The sequence below is a fragment of the Camelina sativa genome, chromosome 11 (genome assembly GCF_030686135.1).
Source record: "Camelina sativa cultivar CO46 ecotype springtype chromosome 11, ASM3068613v1".
NCBI classification, from domain to species: Eukaryota; Viridiplantae; Streptophyta; class Magnoliopsida; order Brassicales; family Brassicaceae; genus Camelina; species Camelina sativa.
Window position 1 is genome coordinate 9,694,611 of NC_141890.1, and position 25,029 is coordinate 9,719,639.

The 25,029-nt window shown below is 35.9% G+C and overlaps 7 protein-coding genes across 9 annotated transcripts; 5 read left to right on the forward strand and 2 right to left on the reverse strand.

Annotated features, from left to right (window-relative positions):
• The first annotated feature begins 110 nt into the window (after window positions 1-110).
• Window positions 111-2,590, forward strand: LOC104722749 (putative sodium/metabolite cotransporter BASS6, chloroplastic). 2 transcript variants are annotated; one of them, XM_087474357.1, is made up of 9 exons: window positions 111-414; window positions 510-595; window positions 826-989; window positions 1,066-1,259; window positions 1,339-1,591; window positions 1,692-1,945; window positions 2,039-2,121; window positions 2,193-2,267; window positions 2,456-2,590. In XM_087474357.1, the coding sequence occupies exons 1-9, from the start codon at window positions 240-242 to the stop codon at window positions 2,504-2,506; spliced, it is 1,335 nt and encodes a 444-aa protein (XP_087330483.1). In that variant the 5' UTR covers window positions 111-239; the 3' UTR covers window positions 2,507-2,590. The 2 variants fall into 2 exon arrangements, with proteins under 2 accessions (XP_087330483.1, XP_087330484.1); XM_087474358.1 differs by having other exon boundaries at window positions 826-953.
• Window positions 2,500-4,181, forward strand: LOC104722748 (uncharacterized). The gene is made up of 5 exons (XM_010440970.3): window positions 2,500-2,863; window positions 3,213-3,291; window positions 3,418-3,486; window positions 3,649-3,833; window positions 3,919-4,181. Exons 1-4 carry the CDS (start codon window positions 2,550-2,552, stop codon window positions 3,754-3,756), a joined length of 570 nt encoding a protein of 189 aa, XP_010439272.2. The 5' UTR covers window positions 2,500-2,549; the 3' UTR covers window positions 3,757-3,833; window positions 3,919-4,181.
• Window positions 4,182-5,699: 1,518 nt separating this feature from the next.
• Window positions 5,700-6,683, reverse strand: LOC147933804 (uncharacterized). Its single transcript, XM_087472334.1, has 2 exons — window positions 5,957-6,683; window positions 5,700-5,905 (listed from the first exon to the last, which is right to left on the reverse strand). The coding sequence occupies exons 1-2, from the start codon at window positions 6,681-6,683 to the stop codon at window positions 5,700-5,702; spliced, it is 933 nt and encodes a 310-aa protein (XP_087328460.1).
• A 590-nt stretch (window positions 6,684-7,273) lies between these two features.
• LOC104722750 (nitrate regulatory gene2 protein-like) lies at window positions 7,274-10,426 on the forward strand. The gene is made up of 2 exons (XM_010440971.3): window positions 7,274-7,524; window positions 7,875-10,426. The coding sequence occupies exon 2, from the start codon at window positions 8,094-8,096 to the stop codon at window positions 10,335-10,337; it is 2,244 nt and encodes a 747-aa protein (XP_010439273.2). The 5' UTR covers window positions 7,274-7,524; window positions 7,875-8,093; the 3' UTR covers window positions 10,338-10,426.
• Window positions 7,409-12,940, forward strand: LOC104722752 (uncharacterized). 2 transcript variants are annotated; one of them, XM_087474359.1, is made up of 8 exons: window positions 7,409-7,524; window positions 10,759-10,818; window positions 10,913-11,067; window positions 11,262-11,703; window positions 11,998-12,076; window positions 12,175-12,243; window positions 12,397-12,582; window positions 12,670-12,940. In XM_087474359.1, exons 4-7 carry the CDS (start codon window positions 11,387-11,389, stop codon window positions 12,508-12,510), a joined length of 579 nt encoding a protein of 192 aa, XP_087330485.1. In that variant the 5' UTR covers window positions 7,409-7,524; window positions 10,759-10,818; window positions 10,913-11,067; window positions 11,262-11,386; the 3' UTR covers window positions 12,511-12,582; window positions 12,670-12,940. The 2 variants fall into 2 exon arrangements, with proteins under 2 accessions (XP_087330485.1, XP_010439276.1); XM_010440974.3 differs by lacking the exon at window positions 7,409-7,524 and having other exon boundaries at window positions 10,680-10,818.
• Window positions 12,941-13,488: 548 nt separating this feature from the next.
• LOC104722753 (zinc finger A20 and AN1 domain-containing stress-associated protein 9) lies at window positions 13,489-15,210 on the forward strand. Its single transcript, XM_010440975.3, has 2 exons — window positions 13,489-14,009; window positions 14,450-15,210. The coding sequence occupies exon 2, from the start codon at window positions 14,472-14,474 to the stop codon at window positions 15,048-15,050; it is 579 nt and encodes a 192-aa protein (XP_010439277.1). The 5' UTR covers window positions 13,489-14,009; window positions 14,450-14,471; the 3' UTR covers window positions 15,051-15,210.
• A 2,941-nt stretch (window positions 15,211-18,151) lies between these two features.
• LOC104722754 (AT-hook motif nuclear-localized protein 24) lies at window positions 18,152-19,815 on the reverse strand. The gene has a single exon (XM_010440977.2). The coding sequence runs from the start codon at window positions 19,469-19,471 to the stop codon at window positions 18,485-18,487; it is 987 nt and encodes a 328-aa protein (XP_010439279.1). The 5' UTR covers window positions 19,472-19,815; the 3' UTR covers window positions 18,152-18,484.
• Window positions 19,816-25,029: the final 5,214 nt, after the last annotated feature.

Consider the following 25,029-nt stretch of genomic DNA (forward strand, 5'->3'; position numbering starts at 1 on the left):
CAAGAAAAAAAAAACAAAAAAAAAAAGTATATATTCACTTTACCTTTGTCATCAGGCCCAAAGTGACCCAGCCCGTTAATCTCTAAACGGGTTCGGGTCGGGTTTTGTTTGTGATGTTGTTGACAGATTCCTGAATCCTCTAAATCTTCTTCTTCTTCTTCTCCCAGCACTCTCGGGGGGTTTTGTTTCGCCATTAAATTCATCAACCAAGTCAAAAGAAAGAAGAAAACAAAAAAAAAATGAGTGTGATCAATCCCATAGAAACTGTACTACATGTAAAGCCAACATTTCGTCTTCTACCACGAGCTGTTTACCATCGCAGTCAACCGATTCAAGTTTTCCCGCCTAACAACAACACCTTCACGAACTCTTCTTCTTTGAGTTCTCCACTTCGCATTAAACCGGTTTCTCAAGGTTTTGTTTATCTTATGCCAATCGATCTCAGGCTTTTTTGGTTTTTGGGTGTCTGAAAAATCCAACCTTTTTTTTGTTTTTCAATCGATACACAGTTGGCGGATCGAGGAATTTGTGGCGTAGTTATGCATCCGATAAGTTCTCTGATATGGGTTTGAATCCTGGAGCTGATTCATTTGAGGTGATCTTTCCTTTTCTTTGTTAGATACTGTACTCATGATGTGTGAGACATCTTGAAGTCAAAAATGTGGTTTTGGCACTAAATATTGAAAATCTGATTAGCTAAATCACAGTTCTGCTACTTTGTTACTCATTTTCTGATGATCCCTGTTGTTACATGAATCTAGTTGTGGCTTGCAGGTTAAATAGTTATTTTAGTTATATTTTTATATGTTTTGTTTTGTGTCTCAGATGTTCAGTGAGAAGGTTTCTATAATGGATACACTGAAGAAAGCAAACTCTATACTTCCTCATGTAGTGTTGGCGAGTACTATATTAGCTCTTCTCTATCCTCCTTCTTTCACATGGTTTACGTCGAGGTTCTTGCTATCTATAATTCATGGAATTAGAACAAGGTCTTATTTGGTTTTACACTTTTGAGTTGTTGACATCAGGTTTTCTAAAATCTTTGCTCTTCTGTTCTCTCTTTAGGTACTTTGTACCTGCTTTAGGATTCTTGATGTTTGCGGTTGGTATCAATTCAGATGAGAAAGACTTTCTTGAAGCCTTCAAAAGACCAAAAGCTATTCTCCTTGGCTATGTTGGACAATATCTCATTAAGCCTCTCTTAGGTTTCGTTTTTGGCCTAGCTGCTGTTTCTCTTTTCCATCTCCCAACTCCAATAGGTTAAAGCTCATTCTCTCTCTCTTGCATCATTCAAGACTGTTTGCAGGTCGTCTACTGACTAGTCTTTCTCAATCTCAGGTGCTGGAATCATGTTGGTTTCATGTGTTAGTGGAGCTCAGTTATCAAACTACGCAACTTTCCTAACTGATCCAGCATTGGCACCTCTTAGCATCGTCATGACATCTCTATCAACCGCTACTGCAGTTCTTATCACACCAATGCTTTCACTGTTGCTCATTGGGAAGAAACTACCCGTTGATGTAAAAGGAATGATATCTAGCATTCTTCAGGTCGTTATCGCACCAATCGCTGCAGGATTGCTATTAAACAAGTGAGACTGAAAGCTACAACTATAAGGGGATTATATTAGCTCATGTTGTTTCTCAAAGCTTAAAACATTTCTTTCTCATTTGTGTGCCTTTTTTCTACAGGTTGTTCCCAAAAGTATCTAATGCAATTCGACCGTTTCTTCCAATTCTATCGGTTCTTGACACAGCTTGCTGTGTTGGAGCACCACTGGCATTGAACATAAACTCGGTCATGTCTCCGTTTGGAGCTACCATATTGTTACTAGTAACAATGTTTCATCTCTCTGCTTTCCTCGCTGGATACTTCCTTACAGGTTCCGTCTTTAGTAACTCTCCAGACGCAAAAGCCTTGCAAAGAACATTGTCCTATGAAACTGGTACTAACTCTTTTGTATTTGAAAACTTTACAAGAATTTACTATTATGTTTAATAAAGTTTTGAGAAGAGAGATGTGCTTATGAATATCTCAGGAATGCAGAGTAGCCTTTTGGCACTAGCGCTTGCGACTAAGTTCTTTCAAGATCCTCTTGTGGGGATTCCTCCTGCTGTCTCTGTAAGTTTCAACGACATCTTCTTCGCATTATCTAAACCTTTTTCTGATTGTTAATGATTTGTATTTTGCAGACGGTGGTAATGTCATTGATGGGGTTCACTCTCGTTATGATCTGGTCTAACGAAAAAAAAAAATCATCTAACAATGTAATTTAGTTTCACTTCACATTTTGATTATACATATCTATACTACAAACTATTGGAACTTCTTCTTGTAATATAATTCAATGCAATTTGAGATTTAAGTTCACCAATCTCTCCGTTTTGTCTTGTATTATTGTGTTCAATTTAAGTTTCTACTTTGTTTGTGTGTGTTGTGTGGTGTTGCACTTCAGCGCTTGGGAAATAATAAAAGACGGTTCAACGAGAAACCCGGTTTAAATTAAACCAGAACTTGGGAAATTGAAAATTGTGGAAAGAAGCTGAGCCATGGCGATTGCTTCAACAGCCACCGTTCTCTTCTGCTGCGCGAAACCCAGTTACCGGCGAATTCCGATCAAACAGACCAGTTCATCCTCTCCTCTCACAACCTTAAACGAACGTCGGATTCGGAGCCGCAGCTTAACCCATGACCCAATTGCGTTGTCGGGTCTAATCGGAACCGGTTTGGTTGCGGCTGCGTTCGTCGCGGCGGGACCAGAGTCTAGTGCTATGGCGGCGGTGGGCTCACTTCAGCTGAACGAACCGGCTAATGCGTTGTCTTTACCCACTTGGGCAGTTCATGTTTCCAGCGTTGTCGAATGGTTCGTCTCCTTGTTCCCTTGCACCTCCTATTGATTTCAAATTTCACCTAGACAAGATTGAATCTATAGTGACACACGTTAGTGTATCTTGGTGTTGTGAGTATTCATGTGCTCGCTCAGATCAAACCAGAATGAGAATCTTCTTCATCTCCATAGTTTATTTTTAAGACTGATCTCAAAGATCAAGACTTTGCATTTAGATATTGAACTTTGTGATTACTTCATAGATAAACTCATTTCAAAGCCAGGTTCAGTTCAAAAATGCAGTCGTGGAGCAAACATACTAGAAAATGTGATCTCTTCTTCGGAAGAAGTTCTTCCTAATTCTGGTTGTTTTTTGCTACTAAAGGATCACGGCTATGGCGTTGGTGTGGAAATATGGAGAAAGAAAGGGTTATGAGTCTTGGAAAGGTCTCTCATGGGGAATGGTGAGCTCTCTTAGCTTTTATCCTAGATGCTCAGCATGTTGTGTATTTAGATAGCTTGCATATGGTTTCAATTTCTGAGGTTTTTGTTTGAAGGATAGAGTGTTGTTGTTCTTGAATCTTGATCAGGTACCTTTGCTTGGTGGAGCTCTCTGCGCATGCACATGGCATTTCTTTTACAATGATGAATCTCTTGAGGTCAATAAATTTCTTTACTCTCACTTTGCCTATAACTCTTTTTCCCTTTGGTAATCAGATCATCTGATGAATCACTGATGAATAAATAGGGCTAAGCTCTTTTTAAGTGTGATTTTGTTGTTTCTTCTTAACTCCCACTGAATGTTGTGATGGTGGGTTTAGGTGTTGGTCGCGCTTCAGGCAGCACTAACTGTGATCGGTAATATTACGTTGTGCATCGCTGCCTTCCGAATCAACAAGTTGTCATCCAAGAATGAAGTCTCTGAATAACCGTGAGGGCTAAAACACATCTTTGTGTTAGCAAAAACGTAGAAGTGAAATATCTATTGCCCCATTTCTACAGACGGGTAAAGCTGACTTTTGCTTGATATGGAACACCTGATTAGGGACTAGGCTAAGGTTTATGATTTTTTTGATATTTGCGTATTGCAGGAATCAGAGTGTAGCCTTCTAGATGGGAGGAGAAGCAACTGGATCTTCGAGAATTGCCAATGTGGTATTTAAGTCAATAGATCGTGCTTTATATTTCTAAAGATTGCATATCAAACCAGATTATATTGAGCGTATATATATTGTATCTTCCTGATTATACTCTTAATGAGTAATACTAAAGCCATAATCTTTGTAGTAGTGAAAATGTTGTTTTGGGTCATAGACTTGACTCAAATATAAAGTGGAGAATCTTTTTCCCAGTATGGAAACGTTGACTCAGATATTAAAAGTTACTTTCCGCATCAAACAACGCCGCATGCATGCTAATTTGCTATTAATTCGTATGTTGTGTAGTATCTAGTGTAGTAAAACATGCCCAAAAATTAGTCAAAGAAAACTCATTGTGTCACTCTCAGTCTCTCACACATAGGATTAAATGTTATTTAAAAATCGATTTAAAAGTAGGAGCAAAAAAGCAGGTAGTTGAGCAAATTCCTGGTAGGGAGGACTAAAAAATGTTTAATTAAGAAAAAAACGAGTTCCACTAATATCTTTACAACTCGTTCGTTAATCGTGTGATTAGAGTATTAGACCAAGCCAAAGCGTGAGGACAAAGGCATATCTTTTTATCTTCCCAGAAAAAAGTCCACCAATTATACCATCTTAATCATTGCTTAAACAACCCCAAGGTCATATATACAGACATTTAAAATTTTGTTAATTAAACTAATATCGAATTTTTTTTGTCAATTATAAAAGTTAAATGTACATTTAGAGAAAAAGGAAAAAAAATGTGTATTAGATCAGTGGAAGAGTCTAGAAGAAATGTATAAGATTGACAGTTTTGACCTCATAAGTTTGTTAAATATTAACAACTAGGTACTAATCCGCTGAAATTTTTTGATGAAATTTTTTAATTATTAATTTTGTTATTATGTTATTTATAAAGATTTGTGATTAAAAGTTCAGTTTGTTTATATTAAAATTATTGTATTTTAAAAATAATTATTGAAAACCTTTCAATAAAACATTTGCATGTAACAAATAGAACGGTAGCTAAAAGAAAAAATATAACTTTTTTTAAATAGATAAGATACTATATCTATATCTTTTATTTTTTTATTTCTTAATTTTTAAAATCTAAGCCGTTAAACTAAAATTTTATATATTTTATTATATTTGATTTTAGATAAAAAAAAATTTAACCCGTGCTGGAAATTTTTTTTGATAAAATTTGTAGTTATATAGATTTTATTCGATTAGATTTTTAAAATCTTAGCTGTTAATTTTTTTTATTAAGTACAAATTAGTTTTGATTCTAATAGATTTTTTTTACTTTCTACAATTTATTTTATTTTATAGTCCCCAATTTTCGTTTTTTAATTAATTATTTTTATTTAATTAATTAATTTATCTTAATTAAGTTTTTTTAATGGCAATTGAATGTAATTTTTTACACATTTTAAGGTTAGTTTAATATTTGTACTTCCCAATTAACATTATTCGATTAGATTTTTAAAATTTTAGCTGTTAATTTTTTTTAAATATAAATTAGTTTTGATTCATTTTTTTTTTTTGACAACAGAGGAAACAAGATTGGCTCAAACAAGCCAATACGAAGGGACATTGTTTACATAGGTGACTAAATGCGGAACTGTGCGAACGCGTCGCGCAAGATTATCCGCTTTACCATTCTGTGAGTGCGGGACGTAGACTAATGAAAAGGAGACAAACTCCTCCTTATCTGCCTGGATGTCCTCCAAATAAGGTGTAAAAGCTAGCTACTCGGAAGGCGAAGACACCATCTTCACTAAGTCGGAGCAGTCGGTGAGGAAAATAACAGATTGGTTATCCGCTCCAATCATACATCGCATGGCCCAGACAAGGGCCTCAATCTCAGCATGAAGAGGAGCCAGACTACGGCGAAGATTGGCAGCTCCCATAGTGGGGACGTCACCATAGGGCGACGTGCAGAACCACCCACTTCCTGCATAACTATATGTCGCTTTCTATGAACTATCTACAAAACAAATATAACTCGCCAAAAGATTAGGACCACCGAAGCCCCTGCTTCCCCGGGGAACAACCTCAATAGTAACAGCCGATGCAACCATTAAATCTTCTGTTTGAGCCAAAGCCCATGCTTTTGCCTCATCCTCCGCTAGCCTCAAAATCGCTAGGGGATTAGAATCTAGATTACTGAAAAGTTTATCATTACGCGCTTTCCATATATACCACAGGATCCAGGGGAAAAATTCATGTGTTGTGACATTTGGAAACCGCCAAAAAAGGAAATCCATGTTTGTGAAAATTGAAGCCGATGGAAAAACACCCAAGGCTGTCGGAAACTGCGACAGAGCCCAAACCTGTCTAGCAAGCGGACATTCAAAGAGAGTATGATTAATTGTCTCCTCCTGAAAACCATAGAGACCACACGTGGCATCACAACTCATACCACGTTTCCGTAGATTAACTGTAACCGCCACACAACCCGATAGAATTTGCCACATGAAATGACGAAGTTTTGGCGGGCATTTCGTTTTCCACATAAAGGCTTGAAGAGGTGTAATATCCGGCCCAAAAGTGGTCGGCCCAGAGGAAAACGTCCGAAGAGATCGTAGACAATGATACTTTGATTTAACCAAATATTTACTAGACTTAGTAAAATGCCATCCCGGGAAATTCGGTTTATCCGATTGTCGCAACGGTAAGGCAGAAATTATAGCAACATCCTCCGGTACAAACGTAGCCGTAAACTGAGTCATATCCCAGGAGTTGGAGCTCCTGTCAATGAAATTTGCAACTCGAAGCAGAGGATCAGAGGGCGATCATGTGCTCAATGCTGGTCTCGGGGATTGAGCAGGGATCCAAGGACCAGTCCATACAGAGATGGAAACCCCAGATCCTACTCGTGTAGTAAGTCCTTTGTTAACCAGAGAGCGAGTAGAAATTATATTTCGCCACCCATAGGACAGCGAATAAGATTTAATTGGATCCAAAATATCAAAATGTCGATAATATCGTCCTTTAAAAACCCGTGCAAAAAGCAATTTCGGCACTGTGATCAAGCGTCAGAGCTATTTTGATTCTAATAGATTTTTTTTTTACTTTCTACAATTTATTTTATTTTATAGGTCCCCAATTTTGTTTTTTATTTAATTAATTTTATTTAATTAATTAATTTATTTTAATTAAGTTTTTCTAATGACAATTGAATGTAATTTTTTACCCATTTTAAGGTTAGTTTCATATTTGTCCTTAATATTGTAACATTCCTTCTCCAATCAGCCAGCCCCAGGATGATAATAAATCACAATCGGACGGCTAAAGATATTTAACGGTGTAGAGGAACATTACACAATAAACCGTACCGTGTGACTCGTTTATTATAAATACACACACAAATGTATGTTCCTGTTTTCTTCTCGATTACGAATTTACGAAAGGTCTCCTCGTCCTTCTCAATTGCCTTTTTTTTTGTTATATCATCGATTCATATAACAACAACACATCTCACGAAGATTACTTTATTTTTTCTGAAGAAGATCAGAAAAAAAAAAAAAAAAAACAATTTACCAGAAGAAGGAGATCTCTGGTTCACGACAGGTAAATTCACAATCTCTTTTGTCTTTGTTTTTAGATTGAATTGTTTGGTTTTGTGTGTTTGTCCGATCTGAACAATAACATTGTGTGTTCGTAGTGTTAGTCGTGTATAGCGGAAACTCAGATCTACTTTTACGCTTTTTTTGGGTTGGTGTTTGTGTTAATTTGGTAACGGAATTGTTAGAACGTAGCTGATACCCAAACTCGATCTAATGTTTGTTTTTTGGGTTATAAAACCGAATCAAGTCAAATGTTATGTTGTGTACTTTTGCATCTTACAGAACCCGACAACCTTAAAAAAAAGATCTTCTGACATAAAAAGACTTTGATTTTTTTTTTTTTCCAATTAACAGGGGAATATTCAGCCTCGCTATACAAAACAATCGAATTTGCTTTTGAATTAGGGTTTAACTTGTAACTTCTGCCAAACCAAGGTTTAACTTGTTAGTGATGTCGTCAAAAGGTACAACCTCAACTCAATCAATCCAGGAAAGATCGGTTGTTAAAGCGAGGAAATCAAATTAGGGTTTTATCCGGTTTCGAGAGAGATTCATCAAGTTTGTTGAAGATTAATGGGTATTGTTTTTTTCTTGAAAAAGAGATTAATGGGTATTGTTGGTTCCAAGGGAGATAATAATACTCCATTGTTGAATCTGTGTGAGGAGAGGAAGGATTTGATAAGAGCAGCGAGAGATGCTAGGTATCTCTTAGCGGAATCTCATCGTCTTTACTTTAGTTCTCTTGTAGAATTCACTAGCGCTCTTAACCAGTTTGTTCATAAGGAATTGGTTGTGATTCCCTATTCAGATGATGATTCGTCAAGTAGCGATCTTGTCTGTTCTGGATCAGAATCAAACTCGGATTCTGATTCTGATTGTTTTGTATGTGATCAGCCTCAAACAGCTCCGTTGAGAAACAATGACGAACAGAATCCGGAAAAAAACGTGGTTGGAGGTGGAACTTGTGGTTCAAGTAACAATGGTCAAGAGGGTATAGAGAATTCAAGTGAAGAAGGTTTAGGGTCTGAGGGGGCAAAGTGCGTGAATGATCCATATGAAGATGAGAGGAAAGGTTCGAAAAACATTTCTTCTGCTGATGAACAGAACCCTTTCCTAGGTTATAATGATATATTTTGTTTGTACGGTTCCCCGGAGGATGAAACGCAATGTGATGTCACCGTACCGGATCAAAGAGATGATGAGGTTGAGAGTGATGGATTCAGAGAAATTAGGGAGAGAGAAGGGATTCCTGATTTGGAACCTGCTGAAAGTGATGTTGATTGTACTCTTATAAGGAAGAATCCAAGGAAGAAGAAGAAGAAGAAGAAGAAGAAGAAGAAGAAGAATGCTGAAACAAGCTCTTCGGTTGCTAGTGGAGTTGATAAGATAGATGTTGAAGCAAACATTTGTAATGGTCAAGTTTCAGGTGAGGTTGATGATTCTAATGAAACTTGCGCGCATGAGACCGAAGAAACAACTCCAGAGAGTGTTACTGAAGAAGTGACAAGATCAGATGAGGAGGATGGTTCTGATGAAGCGTATGAGTCTTCTTCTTCTTCCTTTTCGGAATCATCTGGTTTGTCCTTGACTGATCTTAGGAATGTAGTAGAAAGGATCAATCGTATAAGCGAGAAAGCTAAGAGTAATAATAATGAAGTCTCCGAGTTGCTTGAAGTTAGCAGAGTTGATAACCATCAACCTTTAGGATCAAAGTTCAAGGGATTTGCTTCAAAGGGATTTGGTAGTTCCGGGAATTCGACTCGTGATTTGCCGTTGACACGCCGTTTTCGCTTTGATGATATTGCTGTTACACTCTCCATGACATTAGAGAAGCTTTATATGTGGGAAAAGAAGCTTCACGCAGAAGTTAAAGTTGAAGAATATCTTAGGGTTTCTTATGACGAAGCGTACAAGATTGTTCAGACTCTTGATAACAACGGAGCAGAATCAAGCGACATTGACGAGGCCGAGACTGTGCTTAAACGCCTGTTATCCAAGATTAATGACTCGGTTAGAGCAGTTGAATCGATTTCGATGAGAATTCATAATATAAGAGACGACGAGCTTTCGGTTCAGGTGATTGAGGTCATCAACGGATTCCAAAAGATGTGGAGATTCTTGGCGAAATGTCACCACAAGCAGTTTCGAGTGATCACTAGAAGCAAGTCTTGTGTTCATATTGTTGAAAAAGGATCGAGCTCGAGGAAAGCAACGCAGAAGGTTGAAGAACAAATTAGAAGATACAAAGAATATTTGAGAGGTTACATCGATGCACAAAGAGGTTTCGTTAACCTCTTGAACAGGTGGCTTAATTTAAACATCATGGAGGACGAAGATGAAACGGAGACCGAGGCTCCTAAGATATTTAAGGTTTGCAGCGAGTGGTTAAGAGAGATTGAGAATGTTGATGAGATTGAAGTGTTGAGTGCTGTTGAAGAAATGAGATCGAGATTTCAAGGGTTAGGGTTGAAGCAAGTAGAGGAAGAGAAACAGAGGAAGAGAACAGAGAGATTGTCTAAGGAGTTAGAGAGGAAGACGAAAGAAGTGGCGGAGATTTGGGGAACCGCGGTTGTTTTTCCGGAAACTAATTCTGGTCGGACGGCAAACGTGATGCTTGGACCGGAGTTGCTGTCTTTGAGAGAGAGTGTGACGCAAGAAACAGAAAAGCATGGGAAAATGATAAGAGAGTTAAACGACACCTTATCGATGAGTTTGCAAGAGTGTTTGGTTCCCATCTTTGAGGGTTTGGAGGAATTTTGTTTCGCTAATTTTAAAGCATATAAGAACATTAGAATCGTTTCCACAGAAACTTTATAATTGCTTGCGTCAATCATAGAGAAATAAAGATGTAAAGATAACAAAATAAAGACTTTCATATGTTGATAATTTTCATCAGATTTCGCATATTATTGGTTCTGGAATCGTAGCTTTTTTAGGTTTTAGAAGATTAGGAATTGGTACTGTTTGATTTAGCTTATGAGAATTGGAGTAAAGATAAGGCTGTTTCTTAATTCTGTTAGAATCTCTGTGGATTGAAGTCTGAATCTTTTATCAATGTTCTTAATTGGGAGCAAGTTCAGTTCCACTCCTTTACTGAGAATTTGAGATATTGAGAGTCTGAGTGTTAGAAATGAGAAGAGAAAAGAGCTCTAGGTGTCAATGTTTCTTCTCCAGATAGTCTTTAACAGTTGCTTAGAATCTTTGAAGAAGTGATTACTTGCTATTATGATCCGTGCAGGTAGCTCGGAATCTTGGAAAAACTCTGCGTACATTTCAGCCAACGATTAGAGAGTTACAGGTTTACTTTTTATCTCAACACTTTGAGAATAGTTTTGGTAGGTTTGTGTATGTGTCAACTATTTTTGATTGCTTACTACAAGTCTTTTTCGTAGGATGTTTCAAGAGATTTCAAAAGTACCCTTGAGCGTGAAATTGGTCTCGATGACATTTCATCGCCAAACGTGTACAACCAAAACAGAATGAATACTGTTCAGCCTCCTCCTCCAGTTCCCCGAACTGAAGATCCTGTGACTGCAAAGTGACCCCAGTGAGTGCTCCTTTTAAGTTTACTATGCATATGCTAACAACAGAATAGGCATTTGATTGAGACATAATCACAAGTAGTTTTGACTCCCGTCTAGACAATTTAGCTAATCTATAACAAAACTGTTATTGTTTTCCATATACATGATGTTCTGAAATAGTGAAGCTAAGCGAAGATGATTTCCTTGAAATAAGCAGATGATGTTCGATCACCAAAAGCTTCTTACACAACCGAGGAAGTAATAAAAGACGGTTCGGCGACAAACCCGGTTTAAATTAAACCAGAACTTGGGAAATTGAAAATTGTGGAAAGAACCTGAGCCATGGCGATTGCTTCAACAGCCACCCTTCTCTTCTGCTGCGCGAAACCCAATTACCGGCGAATTCCGATCAAACAGACCAGTTCATCTTCTCCTCGCACAACCTTAAACGAACGTCGGATTCGGAGCCGCAGCTTAACCCATGACCCAATTGCGTTGTCGGGTCTTATCGGAACCGGTTTGGTTGCGGCTGCGTTCGTCGCGGCGGGACCAGAGTCTAGTGCTATGGCGGCGGTGGTGGGTTCACTTCAGTTAAGCGAACCGGCTAATGCGTTGTCTTTACCCACTTGGGCAGTTCATGTTTCCAGCGTTGTCGAATGGTTCTTCTCCTTCTTCCCTTGCTCCTATTGACAACATTGAACCTATAGTGACACGTTAGTGTATCTGGTTTTGTGAGTATTCATGTGCTCGCTCAGATCAAACCAGAATGCCATAGTGTGTTAAGACTGATCGCAAAGATCAAGACTTTGCATTTAGATATTGAACTTTGTGATTACTTCATAGATAAACTCATTTCAAAACCAGATTGAGTTCAAAAATGCAGTCGTGGAGCTAACATACAATACTAGAAAATGTGATCTCTTCCTAATTCTGGTTGTTGTTTGGTACTAAAGGATCACGGCTATGGCGTTGGTATGGAAATATGGAGAAAGAAAGGGTTATGAGTCTTGGAAAGGTCTCTCATGGGGAATGGTGAGCTCTCAACATCTTTGTATTTTGATTGCTTTGCTCATGGTTTCAATTTCTGAGCTTTTCGGTTGAAGAATAGACTTGCTGTTGTTCTTGAACAGGTACATTTGCTTGGTGGAGCTCTCTGCGCATGCACATGGCATTTCTTTTACAATGATGAATCTCTTGAGGTCAAAAACCTTCTTTACTCTCGCTTTGCCTATAAGTCTGTTTCCCTTTGGTAATCAGATTATCTGGTTTTACACTGGCTAAGCTCTTGTTTAAGTGTGTTTTGTGTTCTTTACTCTCACTGAATGTTGTAATGGTGGGGGATGGATTATTAGGTGTTGGTCGCGCTACAGGCAGCGCTAACTGTGATCGGTAATATTACTTTGTGCATCGCTGCCTTTCGAATCAACAAGTTGTCATCCAAGATTGAAGTCTCTGAAAAACCGTGAGAGGCTAATACACATCTTTGTGTTAGCAAAATCGTTGAAGTGAAATATCTATTGTCCCATTTCTACAGACGGGTAAAGCTGGCTTTTGCTTGATATAGAACACCTGATTGGGGATGAGAGTAAGGTTTATATGATTAGTTTGCTATTTGCCTATTGCAGGAATCTGAGTGTAGCCTTTTTGGTGGTCGGAGAAGCAGCTGGATCTTCGAGGATTGCCAATGTGGTATATAATTCAATTGATCTTGCTTTATATTTCTAGAGATTGCATATCAAACAAGATTATATTGAGCGTATATATATTGTATCTTCCTGATTATTCTCTTAATGAGTAACTAATACCAATGCCATAAATAATCTTTGTAGTAGTGAAAATGTTGTTTTGGGTCATAGACTTGACTCAAATATAAAGTGGAGAATCTTTTTCCCAGTATGGAAACGTTGACTCAGATATTAAAAGTTACTTACCGCATCAAACAACTCCGCATGCATGCTAATTTGCTATTAATTCGTATGTTGTGTAGTAGTATGTTAGATTATAGATAGTAAAACATGCCCAAAAATAGTCAAAAGAAAACTCATTGTGTCACACTCACACATAGGATTAAATCAACAAAATTATTTAAAAAATGTCTTTTAAAAATCGATTTAAAAAGTATGAGAAAAAAAAGCAGGGTAGTTGAGCAATTCTTGGTAGGGACTAGGGAGGGACTAAAAAAAATCCAAAATGTTTAATTAAGAAAAAAACTGAGTTCCACTAATATCTTTACAACTCGTTCGTTAATCGTGTGATTAGACCAAGCCAAAGCGTGAGGACGAAGGCATATCTTATCTTTATCTTTTTATCTTCCCAGAAAAAAGTCCACCAATAATACCATCTTAATCATTGCTTTAAACAACCCCAAGGCCATATATACAGACATTTAAAATTTTGTTAATTAAACCAATATTGTAATTTTTGTCAATTATAAAAGTTAAATGTATATTAGAGAAAAAGGAAAAAAAATGTATACTATTAGAGATCAATGGAAGAGTCTAGAAGAAACGAAAAATAAATGTACAAGATTAATGAAAAGACAGTTTTGACCTCATAAGTTTGTAAATATTACAATTCTTTTCTCCAATCAGCCATCCCCGCGATGATAAATCCAGAATCGGACGGCTAAAGATATTTAAAGGTGTACGTAGATGGCGGTGTAGAGGAACATTACACAATAAACCGTACTCGTGTGACTCATAGAAATAAGTTATTATAAATACACACACACACAGATGTATGTTCCTCCATAGTTACGTGTTTGTGTTTTTCTTCTCTTTTCTTCTCTTTTCTTCTCGATTACGAAAGGTCTCCTCGTCCTTCTCAATTGCCTTTTTTATTTATCATCGGTTCATATAACAACAACACATCTCACGAAGATTACTTCTTTTTTTCTTATTAAGATCAGAAGAAAAAAAAAATCTTTTAAAATTATCAGAAGAAGGAGATCTCTGGTTCACGACAGGTAAATTCACAATCTCTTTTGTCTTTGTTTTTTGATTGAATTGTTTGATTTTGTGTGTTTTGTCCGATCTGAACAATAACCTTGTGTTATCTTAGTGTTAGTCAGTTTGTGTCTATCGGAAACGCAGATCTACTCTTACGCTTTTTTTGGGTTGGTTTGTGTTAATTTGGTAACGGAATTGTTAGGAACGTAGCTGATACCCAAACTCGATCTAATGTTTGGTTTTGGTTATAAAAACGAATCAAGTCAGATGTTGTGTACTTTGCATCTTACAGAACCCGACAACCTTAAAAAAGATCTTCTGACATAAAAAGACTTTGAATTTTATTTTATTTTTAATTTACAGGGGATTTTTGGATCTTATGATTGAAAATTTGAAATTGTAAGATTCTGAATTTGACTTTTATTTTTTGTTTTGGGTTTTGATTTTATATGTACAGGAAAAAAAAACAGAGAGTAGTAATGGGATCTGAACAAAACGATAGCACAAGCTTCACGCAGTCGCAAGCATCAGAGCCAAAGCTATGTGCAGGCGGATGTGGTTTCTTTGGATCACCATCGAACATGGACCTATGTTCCAAGTGTTACAGAAGCTTCTGTGCAGAGGAGACTCAAACTGTAGTTGTCAAAGCTGCTGTTGAGAAGTCATTCAAGCCATCATCAGCTCCTTCTCTTTCTCCTCCTCGTAGGCTCTTCATAGCAGAACCTTCTGTGAAACCCGAACTACTACCAGAAAAGTCCGTCCTTGTGGTGGCTGAGCCATCATCTGCTGCAAGAGAAGATGGAGAAGGAGAAGCGGTTCCGGCTCCGGTTACTGATGAGAACAACGAGCCATCGAGACCTGCACGACCGAACAGGTGTTTGTGTTGTAACAAGAAGGTAGGGATCATGGGGTTTAAGTGCAAATGCGGCAGCACTTTCTGCGGGGAACATCGGTATCCCGAGACTCATGATTGCACCTTTGATTTCAAAGAAATGGGTCGTGGAGCGATTGCTAAAGCTAATCCCGTGGTTAAGGCTGATAAACTTCAAAGGTTCTGAAACATTCGAATGTTTTCAAACGATTTGGCGGTGAATTTACTCAAAACAAAATTGTATTTGAAATCGGTTTGGGGGTTGTATTTGGATTGTTTTCAATGGGAAAGAGAATGAATCTGGTTCCATAATAAAGTGAATCGATGAAGTTTGGTTCTTAATTTTATTTCATTGTCTCAATCAATTGGTCACTAACGTTTTGTATCTTTTGCTTCTGCATCGTTGGAGTCCACACTCCTTGATAGTCTCTGACCAACGAAGAAGAAAGGCAAAAGGTTCATTACGTCTCAAGATGCATACCCATATTTTAAAACTAAAGGCAATGAGTTTGACTTATCTCAGTTTTACAGTTTCAATATAGACCTCACCTCACAAGGCAATATACACTAAAAGATACTTACCGATGGACCTTTCACGAAAGAACCACGGCAATATAGGTCTGGGCAAAATATCCGGATTGGATCTTCGAATCTGATCCAAAAAACCCATATCCGAAATTGTAAAATACTCGAACGGGTTTTAAATTTCTAAATCCGAAAACTTGAACCTGAACCTGATCCGAACCAAGATCCGAACGGGTATCCAAATATATCCACATTGTTAATATATAGTAGTAATATATTAGTAATATTTATAATTTTAATAATATAAGTGTTCAAAATATTCATATTTTTCGATATTTTTGATAATTTGAAGTATTTAAACTGTTTATTCGTAAATTTGGGTAAAAAATACTCTAAATTTTTAGATATATTGTGTATTATTGAATAATTTAGACTAAATTAGATATTAAAATTTTGAGTTTTGTGAACTTCGGGTAATCCGAATCCGAACTTAAAATATCCGAACCGAATCTGATCTAAACTCGAAGTCTAGAAATACCCGAACGGATACTATATCTCTAAACTTGAAAATCTGAAATATCCGATCCCAACCCGAACGGGTACCCGAATATCCAGGCCTAAGAGCAAGACAGGTAGACAGCCATCCAGGCAATGTTCAGATTGTTTTTCCCCTTGAGTTTTCCAATCTTAAACTCGCAATAATATCTATTGGTGAAAAGACTATTGGAAAATTATTATGTCCAATGAGAATCTCGAACATGATAACTTCCCAATAACATTTTTACATAATAAATATGTGTCTTCTTCTTTTCTAAGATGGTACAGTAAAGGTTTTTAGAGGCTTTAATTGAAAAAGGGTTAATAAAACCTCTAGTAAAAAGAAAACATCACTAATCTTATAAAAAAATTAAAGGTTCTTTCCATCTTAAACCCTCCATAATATGAACATGCAAAAATATTAGTGGAAATCCAAATGAGAGAGATACTTTCTCACTCCCTCATTTCGGTTCTCCACAAATATTTTTACATACACACACTCTAGCAAAAAAAGATAAACATGAATGAAAACTTAGTTTGCTTTCAGCCTTTTTATCTTTGAAAAATCCATTTTTCTTAAGTGAGCTAACTAATTCATACCAGATCAACGCATAACACAAATTTCATGTTCTCTATAAACACCACAATGTTGCTCTTGAAATATAAATTAGAACAGGGCATATATTTTGTGTTTTATCTTATTTTATCAACATGATAGCATAATGGGCCTGAAAATATGTTACTTTAAATATAATTATGGGTCTGTAAGCCCACATGTAAGATTGAGAAGAGAATTCTTTTTTGCTAACGAGCTATTTAGATTGATTTTCGTTTTATTTAATTTAACTTCACGTACGTGTATAAGCAACAGTTGGAACAATCATGAATTTTTCACTGAGAGCAATTAACAGTGATGAATGATATTTCATATCTGTCTCTTTACATTTTGTGAGATCCATTCCTAGAAAGCTAATTCGAGGTAATCACTCTTTTGATTTTCATTCACCTTAGATTAAAACCTCGCCTTGTTTTGGATTAACAAATATCTGATTGGCCTTATTGAACTCTGATGTCATATAAATAGTATTAGTTTCCGTTTTAATCCATTTTGATTATGAATCAGAATTGAGTGATTGTGTCTTCTATATTAGCGGTGACTTTTACATTTTCCATATATATGAGATCGTATAAGTCTCGCGTATGTCGTCACGAAAAGAACCTGGTACTCACTTCTCTCGAGCAAGCCTCACGAGTAAGGCAGCAGTTGAATAATTGTATAGTCTCCTCCTTATCCACATATGACATATCCATACCATACGTATTCGAACATGCATGTATGAAGATACGGACATACCAAACTTGCCTATGTAGAGAGAACATGCACATAAAGCCCCCATTATCCATACCTCTTTATTTTTTCTCGTAAATTGTAAGCCTCCCGTTTAAGCCGCCGGTATATTGCAGCTTTTCTTTAAAGCATATATTACTTACACACAATTTAAATAAACATATCAAAGATTGTTATTTATTCATGTATTTAGAGTTTATTCATACATGTTGTAATGTTAATGTATATCGTCTTTATTTTATATATGTATACTGCTGTCCGAGCGGACGACATGTGTATAACACTGATACACATCTAGCTATTATCATGTAATAACCAATTATTAGGATAATCATTATCCACATTGACCTATTGAGTATTGATTGATTTTGGGTTTAAGTAGTAATTAAGCACGACATGAAAACTCTCGTTATAATATAAGTACATGTTTTAAACTTACAGATATATTAATGTTTTCATGTAAACTAATAATAACAACCAACACAAGTTCCTTTCTAATTTTGGAAAGTAACTTTTTAGACACTTCAACAGAACTACACATATAAATAGCCGTTGGACATAGACAACAGTAACTAATCATCCCAAGTTATCTATGATTATATATCATATATCTAACTATAGCTAGTGTAAATATACTAGGTAGCTAAAATGATTTTAAAAAAAAGTAGAAAGTCTTGATTAATTCTACTTAATTTTATGACTAGTAATATAAGTGAAAGTCTATATCGAAAACTCAAACTGGGAATATAATGTTGATAAGTTAGTTGTTGTATCTAAATAGTTTCATATTTAGTATGTTAAGAGCTATAAAAATTGTCGAAAAAACACCATGAAATGTTGATAAAAACCATACTTAGAGAGCCAACGACACACACGAATCAAATGCAAACTAGCAATGATAATTCATCAGATAAAAACCAATACATAAAGAAAAGTGTTACTCAAATCATCATAGAAAGATCTATGGACTAAAAAACGAACCAAAATAAATTAAAGAAAAAAAGAACCTGATTCATCTTATGAACGTTGACCCAAACACAATGAAGCTCGATTGAATCCTGATTCTTTGATCTTCGTCGACTAAATCCATAATATAGTCTTATTAATGTTCATAAGCTAACCCCTTTCAATCATATATCCACTAAACTCATGATTCTTCGTTAGCTAGCTAGCCAAGATGATGAGTGTGTGTGTCTATAAATATGTTTTGATCAATAAGGTGGTCGTCCCGTTGACCAGTAAGACTGATCATGCTGCTGCTGCAACTGAACCGAACCAAGAAGGTTAGGTGGTAGCCCTTGATGACCCGACATAGCTTGTTGCTGATGCTGAAGTTGTTGTCCCATCATCGGTGGCGACTCCATTGATCCTCCTCCTCCTCCACCGCCGTGAACTGGCGTCTGCATCTCATCATCCTCTAAAGGCAACCTCTCGTACGCGGCATTGCTAAAAGACGCCGCCATGACAACAACAGGACCAGCACACAGCAAAGGACCAACCACGCTTCCTCCAACGACCTGTCCTTGTCCTCCGGCGAGGTAAACACTCAAACCGGTGGCTGTAGGAGGAGCAGGAGGAGGGAGAAAAGAGCCGGAGAGAGAGAGAATCTCGAACCTTCCGTGAAGGCTAACGACCGAGCCAGGAGAAGGATGAGATCCAGGCTGACGTATGGTGACGTTCGTGACGTTTCCAGTACCGCTCATAACGCAAACGCCGCGTTGGCGTCTGCGTGCGAAAGTTGCAACGCTCTCGACTAAATCACAGCCGTCACCAATCTCCATCACGTGGGTTCGAAGCGCGTTTGCGCTGTCCCGAGTGATGATAATAGGTGGTTTTGGTTTGTTCTTGGATCCAGCTGGTCTTCCTCTTGGTCTTCTTGTCATCTGATGATCTCCTCCAGAGCCACCTCCTCCTTCTCCTGAACCGCCGTGTAAGTCTATGTCTTTACCTTCACTACCGCTGTTGTTAGCGATGTTGTCTATGTTGTCGCTTGTCTCCTCGCGATCCATCTTGATTTGTCTGTTTAGTCCTCCTCCTGACCCTGCTCCTTGTTGATCATCTTCGGTTTGGTTTCTTTGTTGCTGGTGATGGTGGAGGAAGAACTCTTGTTGTTGCTGTTGGAGATGTAATTGAAAGTCTCTAGCGTGGAAAGGAGGAGGGAGAGAGCTTTGTGATCCATGAGATTGCACTGGATCCATGATCTATGATTCAATGGTGTGGAATTGGATCAATAGAAAGAAGTCAAGAGAGACTATACTGATCGATATAAGAACAGATCTTTTTTTTTTTAAGTTGACCTTTTTTCTTGCTAAGTTGTCAAAAGTAGCTAGCTAGCTAGAATTAGAAGAAAGAAAGTAGTAATGATGAACAACGAAATCCAAGCTGGATCTTCTTCATCTTCGTCTCTTCTTCCTTTTGATTTTTGTAGGGTTTCTCTCTCTATACCTAGTTTTTGTTGTATGGCTTCTCTCTCTTTTTTGAGTTGGAGGAAGTGAAATTTGGAAAGTGGAAAAGGGGGTTTGGTGGGTCTTTATATAAACTAATACTGAGATGTGTGTGGGTGGGTCTAACTTTGGTTTTTTGATTGGTAAACTAGGGTTATGTTAAAAAAAAAAGGGACAAGGGATAAGAAGCCCAAGTTATGGGATTTTTATTATGTGTATTAATGTTCAACCGGTTATCCCAAGGTCATTAACTCATAAAAATTCGAGTATCATTTGCTATGTATCAACACGATTCATTACATGTTGTCTGGAAAAGAAAAAAAGCGCAATGGATTCAAACTTTTTTTAATTATCAGGAGAAAAAAAGAAGCAAGGCTGGTATCAAAAATAAAATATACATTATTAAAACTAAATTATTGCATGGTTTGACCAAAAATAAATAAAAAATGATTGCATGTATTAGCTATAGAATTATTACGATTAGTGAATATAAATACACGCACCAACAAACAAACTTATACAACTCTTTCAATGATAAGTATCAATAACCTATATATACTACACGTTGGTTGGAATATTAAATCTTTAACATATGATTGATTTGTAATATTGATGATGAATGTTCTTGTGTTGTTGAATTTATTTAAAATCTAGTCCTTTAAATATCTTTAAATGAATAACCGCACTAATGTTATTTTTTATAAAATTGTCATTAAGGTTATAATTAGTGTTGTGCGTTGAAAAGAAACTATATAGGCTACATATAAGTGTAGCCTTTACTTAGTTGATAGTCAAACGATCCATTTGTCAATATCATCCGGATCTAAAGTTGTTTCTTTATTAAAAGTATGTTCATACACACATGTGTTTATATAGAGAGAGATTGAACATTGGAGAGCGTGAAATAACAAGAAGGCGCGAAGATGTCGCTGACAATTCCGAAACCACGAGAGAGAGTTTAAAAAGTTGAAGAAGAAGAAGAAGATAAGAGAGGAGAGGAGAGGCATCGCATGAACTGTTGGGAGAGATAAACACAAACTCCAAGGTGTTAAAGAGATGCCCTTTGTCGGCTCTCTCATGATCTTCACCCCCTCTCTCCACGTGCCCTTCTCTTCCCACTCCTTTATTTTCTTTACATCGATAAAATTTTCCGATCTATTCCAGCCAATAAACATAAGCAAGGTTTTTTGAATTTTATCTACGTGTATGTGCATAATGGTATTGATATAGAGTTAAGGGTGTAAAGTTTGATAGTTTCATATTAATTCTAGTGTCTAAATTTTGCGTATGAACCATTTTAGTCACTTGAATTTTGGTTTGACATTTTATATTTTAGGGTTACGGAATTTTTTTCTTGCAACCTCTAAATTTAGTCGAGTAGTCGAGCAATTTAGTTTTAGGCCTCACCTCAAAATATACTAATGTTATAGCGTGTGTCACTATATGTATTTGGTAACAACTTTAGTACCAACTTAAGACAACTATATATTGGTATCAAAAATAAAAGATACATTATTAAAAAGAATCAACGTTGGTATCAAAAATATACTAATGTTATAGCGTGTCTTAAACTATTGCTGTGTAAAAAACAAAAATAGTACTCCTACTACTAAACTATAACGCTGACTTTCAATTGATTCACTTAAAACATGAAACCTTATATGTATGTTATATAGCAGATTGTACTAAAAAAATGTGAACGTGTACCAAATCACAAAAAATATACCGATGCTTCTTTCTAACTTTTCTAGTCGTACAATAAATGATATGAACATTCCTAAATAAAAAGATTAAACTACCAATTTTTTGTGCTTGATTATGCATTTTCTAACAGATTGTAAATTATGAGAACAATTACATATCATTCTACTATGGGCAATTCCTTCTGACTTTATTAGATTCACTACAAACACTCTTGCTCTCCTACGAACGGCGATAATTGCGCATCATTGGAGATCGTCTGTAATTTACCTCCATTAATCTAGACAATTAATAAATCGCATTATCCGGAGCTCGAACCCCAGATTTCCTGATATAGAACCACTAATTTAAATAATTAGTGACCCATTACAAAAATCAATAAAATTGTAGGAAAATGAAGTCACCCGACTAATTTTATGTTAAAATACGAAAGGCATGAAACTTATCAAACCAAAGTTTTGATGAGTTCACGAGCGCTTAAAAAGAGAAAAGGACAGCTTGCTTTCAATCCCGAATTCTACGGATAATTAGTTGATTGGTTAATTAAATTATGTGGGGTTTCATTAAACGTAAGTAATCGAGGCATTAATATTATATATTGACGTCATACTCTGTATTAGATGCTTTGGTTAAGTATTATAGGTTTTGCCATTATCCAGTACTCGAAGAGGGCATAAAAATGATTCTCATATTATTTGGTTTTCCAAACCATTACCAACAGAAATCAAAATTTGAAAATATCAAAAACTTATGGTTTCCATATAGTAAAAGTTTTTCGGGTCAATTAATTTAGAATAATGATTTACATATTGTGGTAACTGATAGTAAAATAATTGAGTTAAAGTTGGTAAATGAAGCTAATTAACAACTAGTAAATCTAAATGTAAGTCCCACGTGGAAGACACCTAATTTGCGTCAAACCTTGTCGTGCTTCTGCTTTTCTCACGAACCCAACTAATGGTCCCTCCCCACCATATTTTATAAACAATTATGTTTATAAATGTTGAAATTAATTTTTCCTAACCTCAAGTGGATGTTAAATAAAATTTTAAGTGATCTAATCTACAAGCCGTGTATATAGTTTTTTTTTGTCAAACAGAAGTAATATGGTTTTTTTTTTTTTTTTTTTTATAAACATAGTTGTGTATTGAGATAGAAACAAAGTTGAAGGCTAGTGACAGTGTCATACTTAGGGACGGGGGAGGCATGTGGGTTAATTAATGATTAAGTGGGTGCTTTGAACTGTTGAAGGCCATTAAGACGGCATAACTGGAGACAAGTTAAGCTAACGACAAAACTATAAAGCTTAAAGAAACCTCACATGATTTAAGGGGTTCTTTCCATTAGGAATCTCATTAACACATTTATATTCATTGATATAATCATACTCAGTTCAGAAACACTCAGTTCACACTAACATAGGAAAATCCAAACACTCAGTTCACACTAACATAGGAAAATCCATAACTGTGGATTGGATTGGATACCGCTCATGGGCTAATAAAGAAAATCTAATTTAAGTAATACTGTAAAAACAGATATATATATACACTGATTGGATGTAGTGTATTTCACGTGCTCCGGTTTTTTCCCCTTTGTTTTTACCTCTTTTGGTCTTAGTCTCCGGAAGTTAGTTTGTACTCGCCGGCTTAATCATCTCGAAGGATTGATATCATTGCCAGCCTTTGTAATTTTTTTTCTCTTGTGGAATATCAATGAAATCGTAAATATATATATATATACGCTGATATTGTTTAATTAGAAATATATGTTTGTTTTTGAGGTGATTAGTCTAAGGCTGTTATGTTGGTTTAGAATGATAGTGATGGAGTGGGACTAACATATCGATATGTTTTACTCGGATTGATTGGTTCAGTTTGGATTTATTCTTGTTTTTAGGATATAGAAAAAGAAAAAAGTAAACTCATTATAGCTTAATGTTGAACATTGTCTGAAATGGAATCTTGCATTATAAACAAATAATGGGCGTCTGAAATTTAACAATAAAGGTTACATTGGTATATGCAATAATTATAACTAATCTTCCAACTTTTCAGGAGCTCGTTAAGGGTCAAATTTCAGTTTTTTTTTTACAAAAAATATTGAACACTAATCTCTCTCTTTTGCTATTGGCTGACCAGAATGTTTCCGAACAGCTTGTCTTAGTTCTGCCAAACAGCAATTTTTTTTTAGTTAATTATACCTTCTTAAGAGTATTACTATAATACTTAACCGCAAGATAAACTAAAATATACGAGGACATGAGTTTTTCTAATCAGGTTTTGCTTTCCCAGATATGGCAGTTGTCCAAAGATGTATAGGTTATATTTTATTAACTCTCTATGGCTGGAGAAAAAAATAAAGTAAACCTAATAATGGCTAAGATAGTATTACAACACAAGATTTTCTAAGTTCCAACTTCTCCAACGATTTTGAAAATGTTGAATAATTTAACAGTGTTCGTTCTCGCAGGCAACGCAGCAGCGATGACAAACAATTTCCTAACAAAAAACATATATTATTATACATATGATTGTCTCAAATAAATATCATAAATTAGTAAAATTAAACATATGTACTAGGAGGGATTAAGTCAAGGTTATATATATGTCTATATATTTTATATAGTGTTGTTAACCGCCCAGAAGTTTAACGTCCATTAAAGAAAAGATTGGGAAACAAAACATGTAAATTACTAAAAGAAGTTACTATTGGTTTAGACATGCCTAATCTTTTTGATGGACCGGGTGACCGAGATTTAAAAAAATGGGCCATCATTGCATGAATGGGTTTTTTTGGACCCGAACAGTTTCTCACTCATATTTAATTAAATTACTTGAAGATCTTACGATAAGATCAAGGCTATAAAGTATAAACGAATTTATATAAACGTATCCAAAATTATACTTATTTGTTTCTCATCTCTAATTCGATGTAAGAGTATATATTGTTGAATGCGAATTCTTAAGATCCTGGTACCAGATTCCATTTCACATACTTTTGTGTTCTTTAATTAGTCCTCGTATATCATTAGCTATCTAACTTTGATAAAAGGATATGATAATTTCTGTTAAATAAAAAATCATAGCTAAAGTGATTCGCATAAGAAGGAAGCAGAACTTTACAGGTTAACTTAGCCGTATGGGTCGACTATGGTTCGGGTATAGGATGAAATACCAATTTATTAGTTTGTGAAAAATATTAATTTTTGTTTCCTGATTGTTTCTTTATGGTTTTGTGACTTTATCCAACAACCACTTTTAATCCCCAATCCCGGAAAAACAGTGATAAATCCTTGTCATTTCATAAAAATTAACTAATCGTATCTTTTTATATTTGTCCTTGAGCCCTCTTTAGTCAAAACCTTTTTAGAGAAGCAACAAAATTAAAGTTGAAATATCCAATCATCCAAGAAAAAGATGGTATTCTTATTTCTTAATTCATAATGTTTTTATTTGAAATGATGCCTTATGCAATTATTTGATGCTTTTTGGAAAGGAAAATATAAAGCCAAGGTCCACACTGGTCACATATCCTCTTCAAACACATCTTATTAGTCTTTGTTATTTGTATGTTCAACTAATTATTTCACAGTTCCGTGAATTATTTAG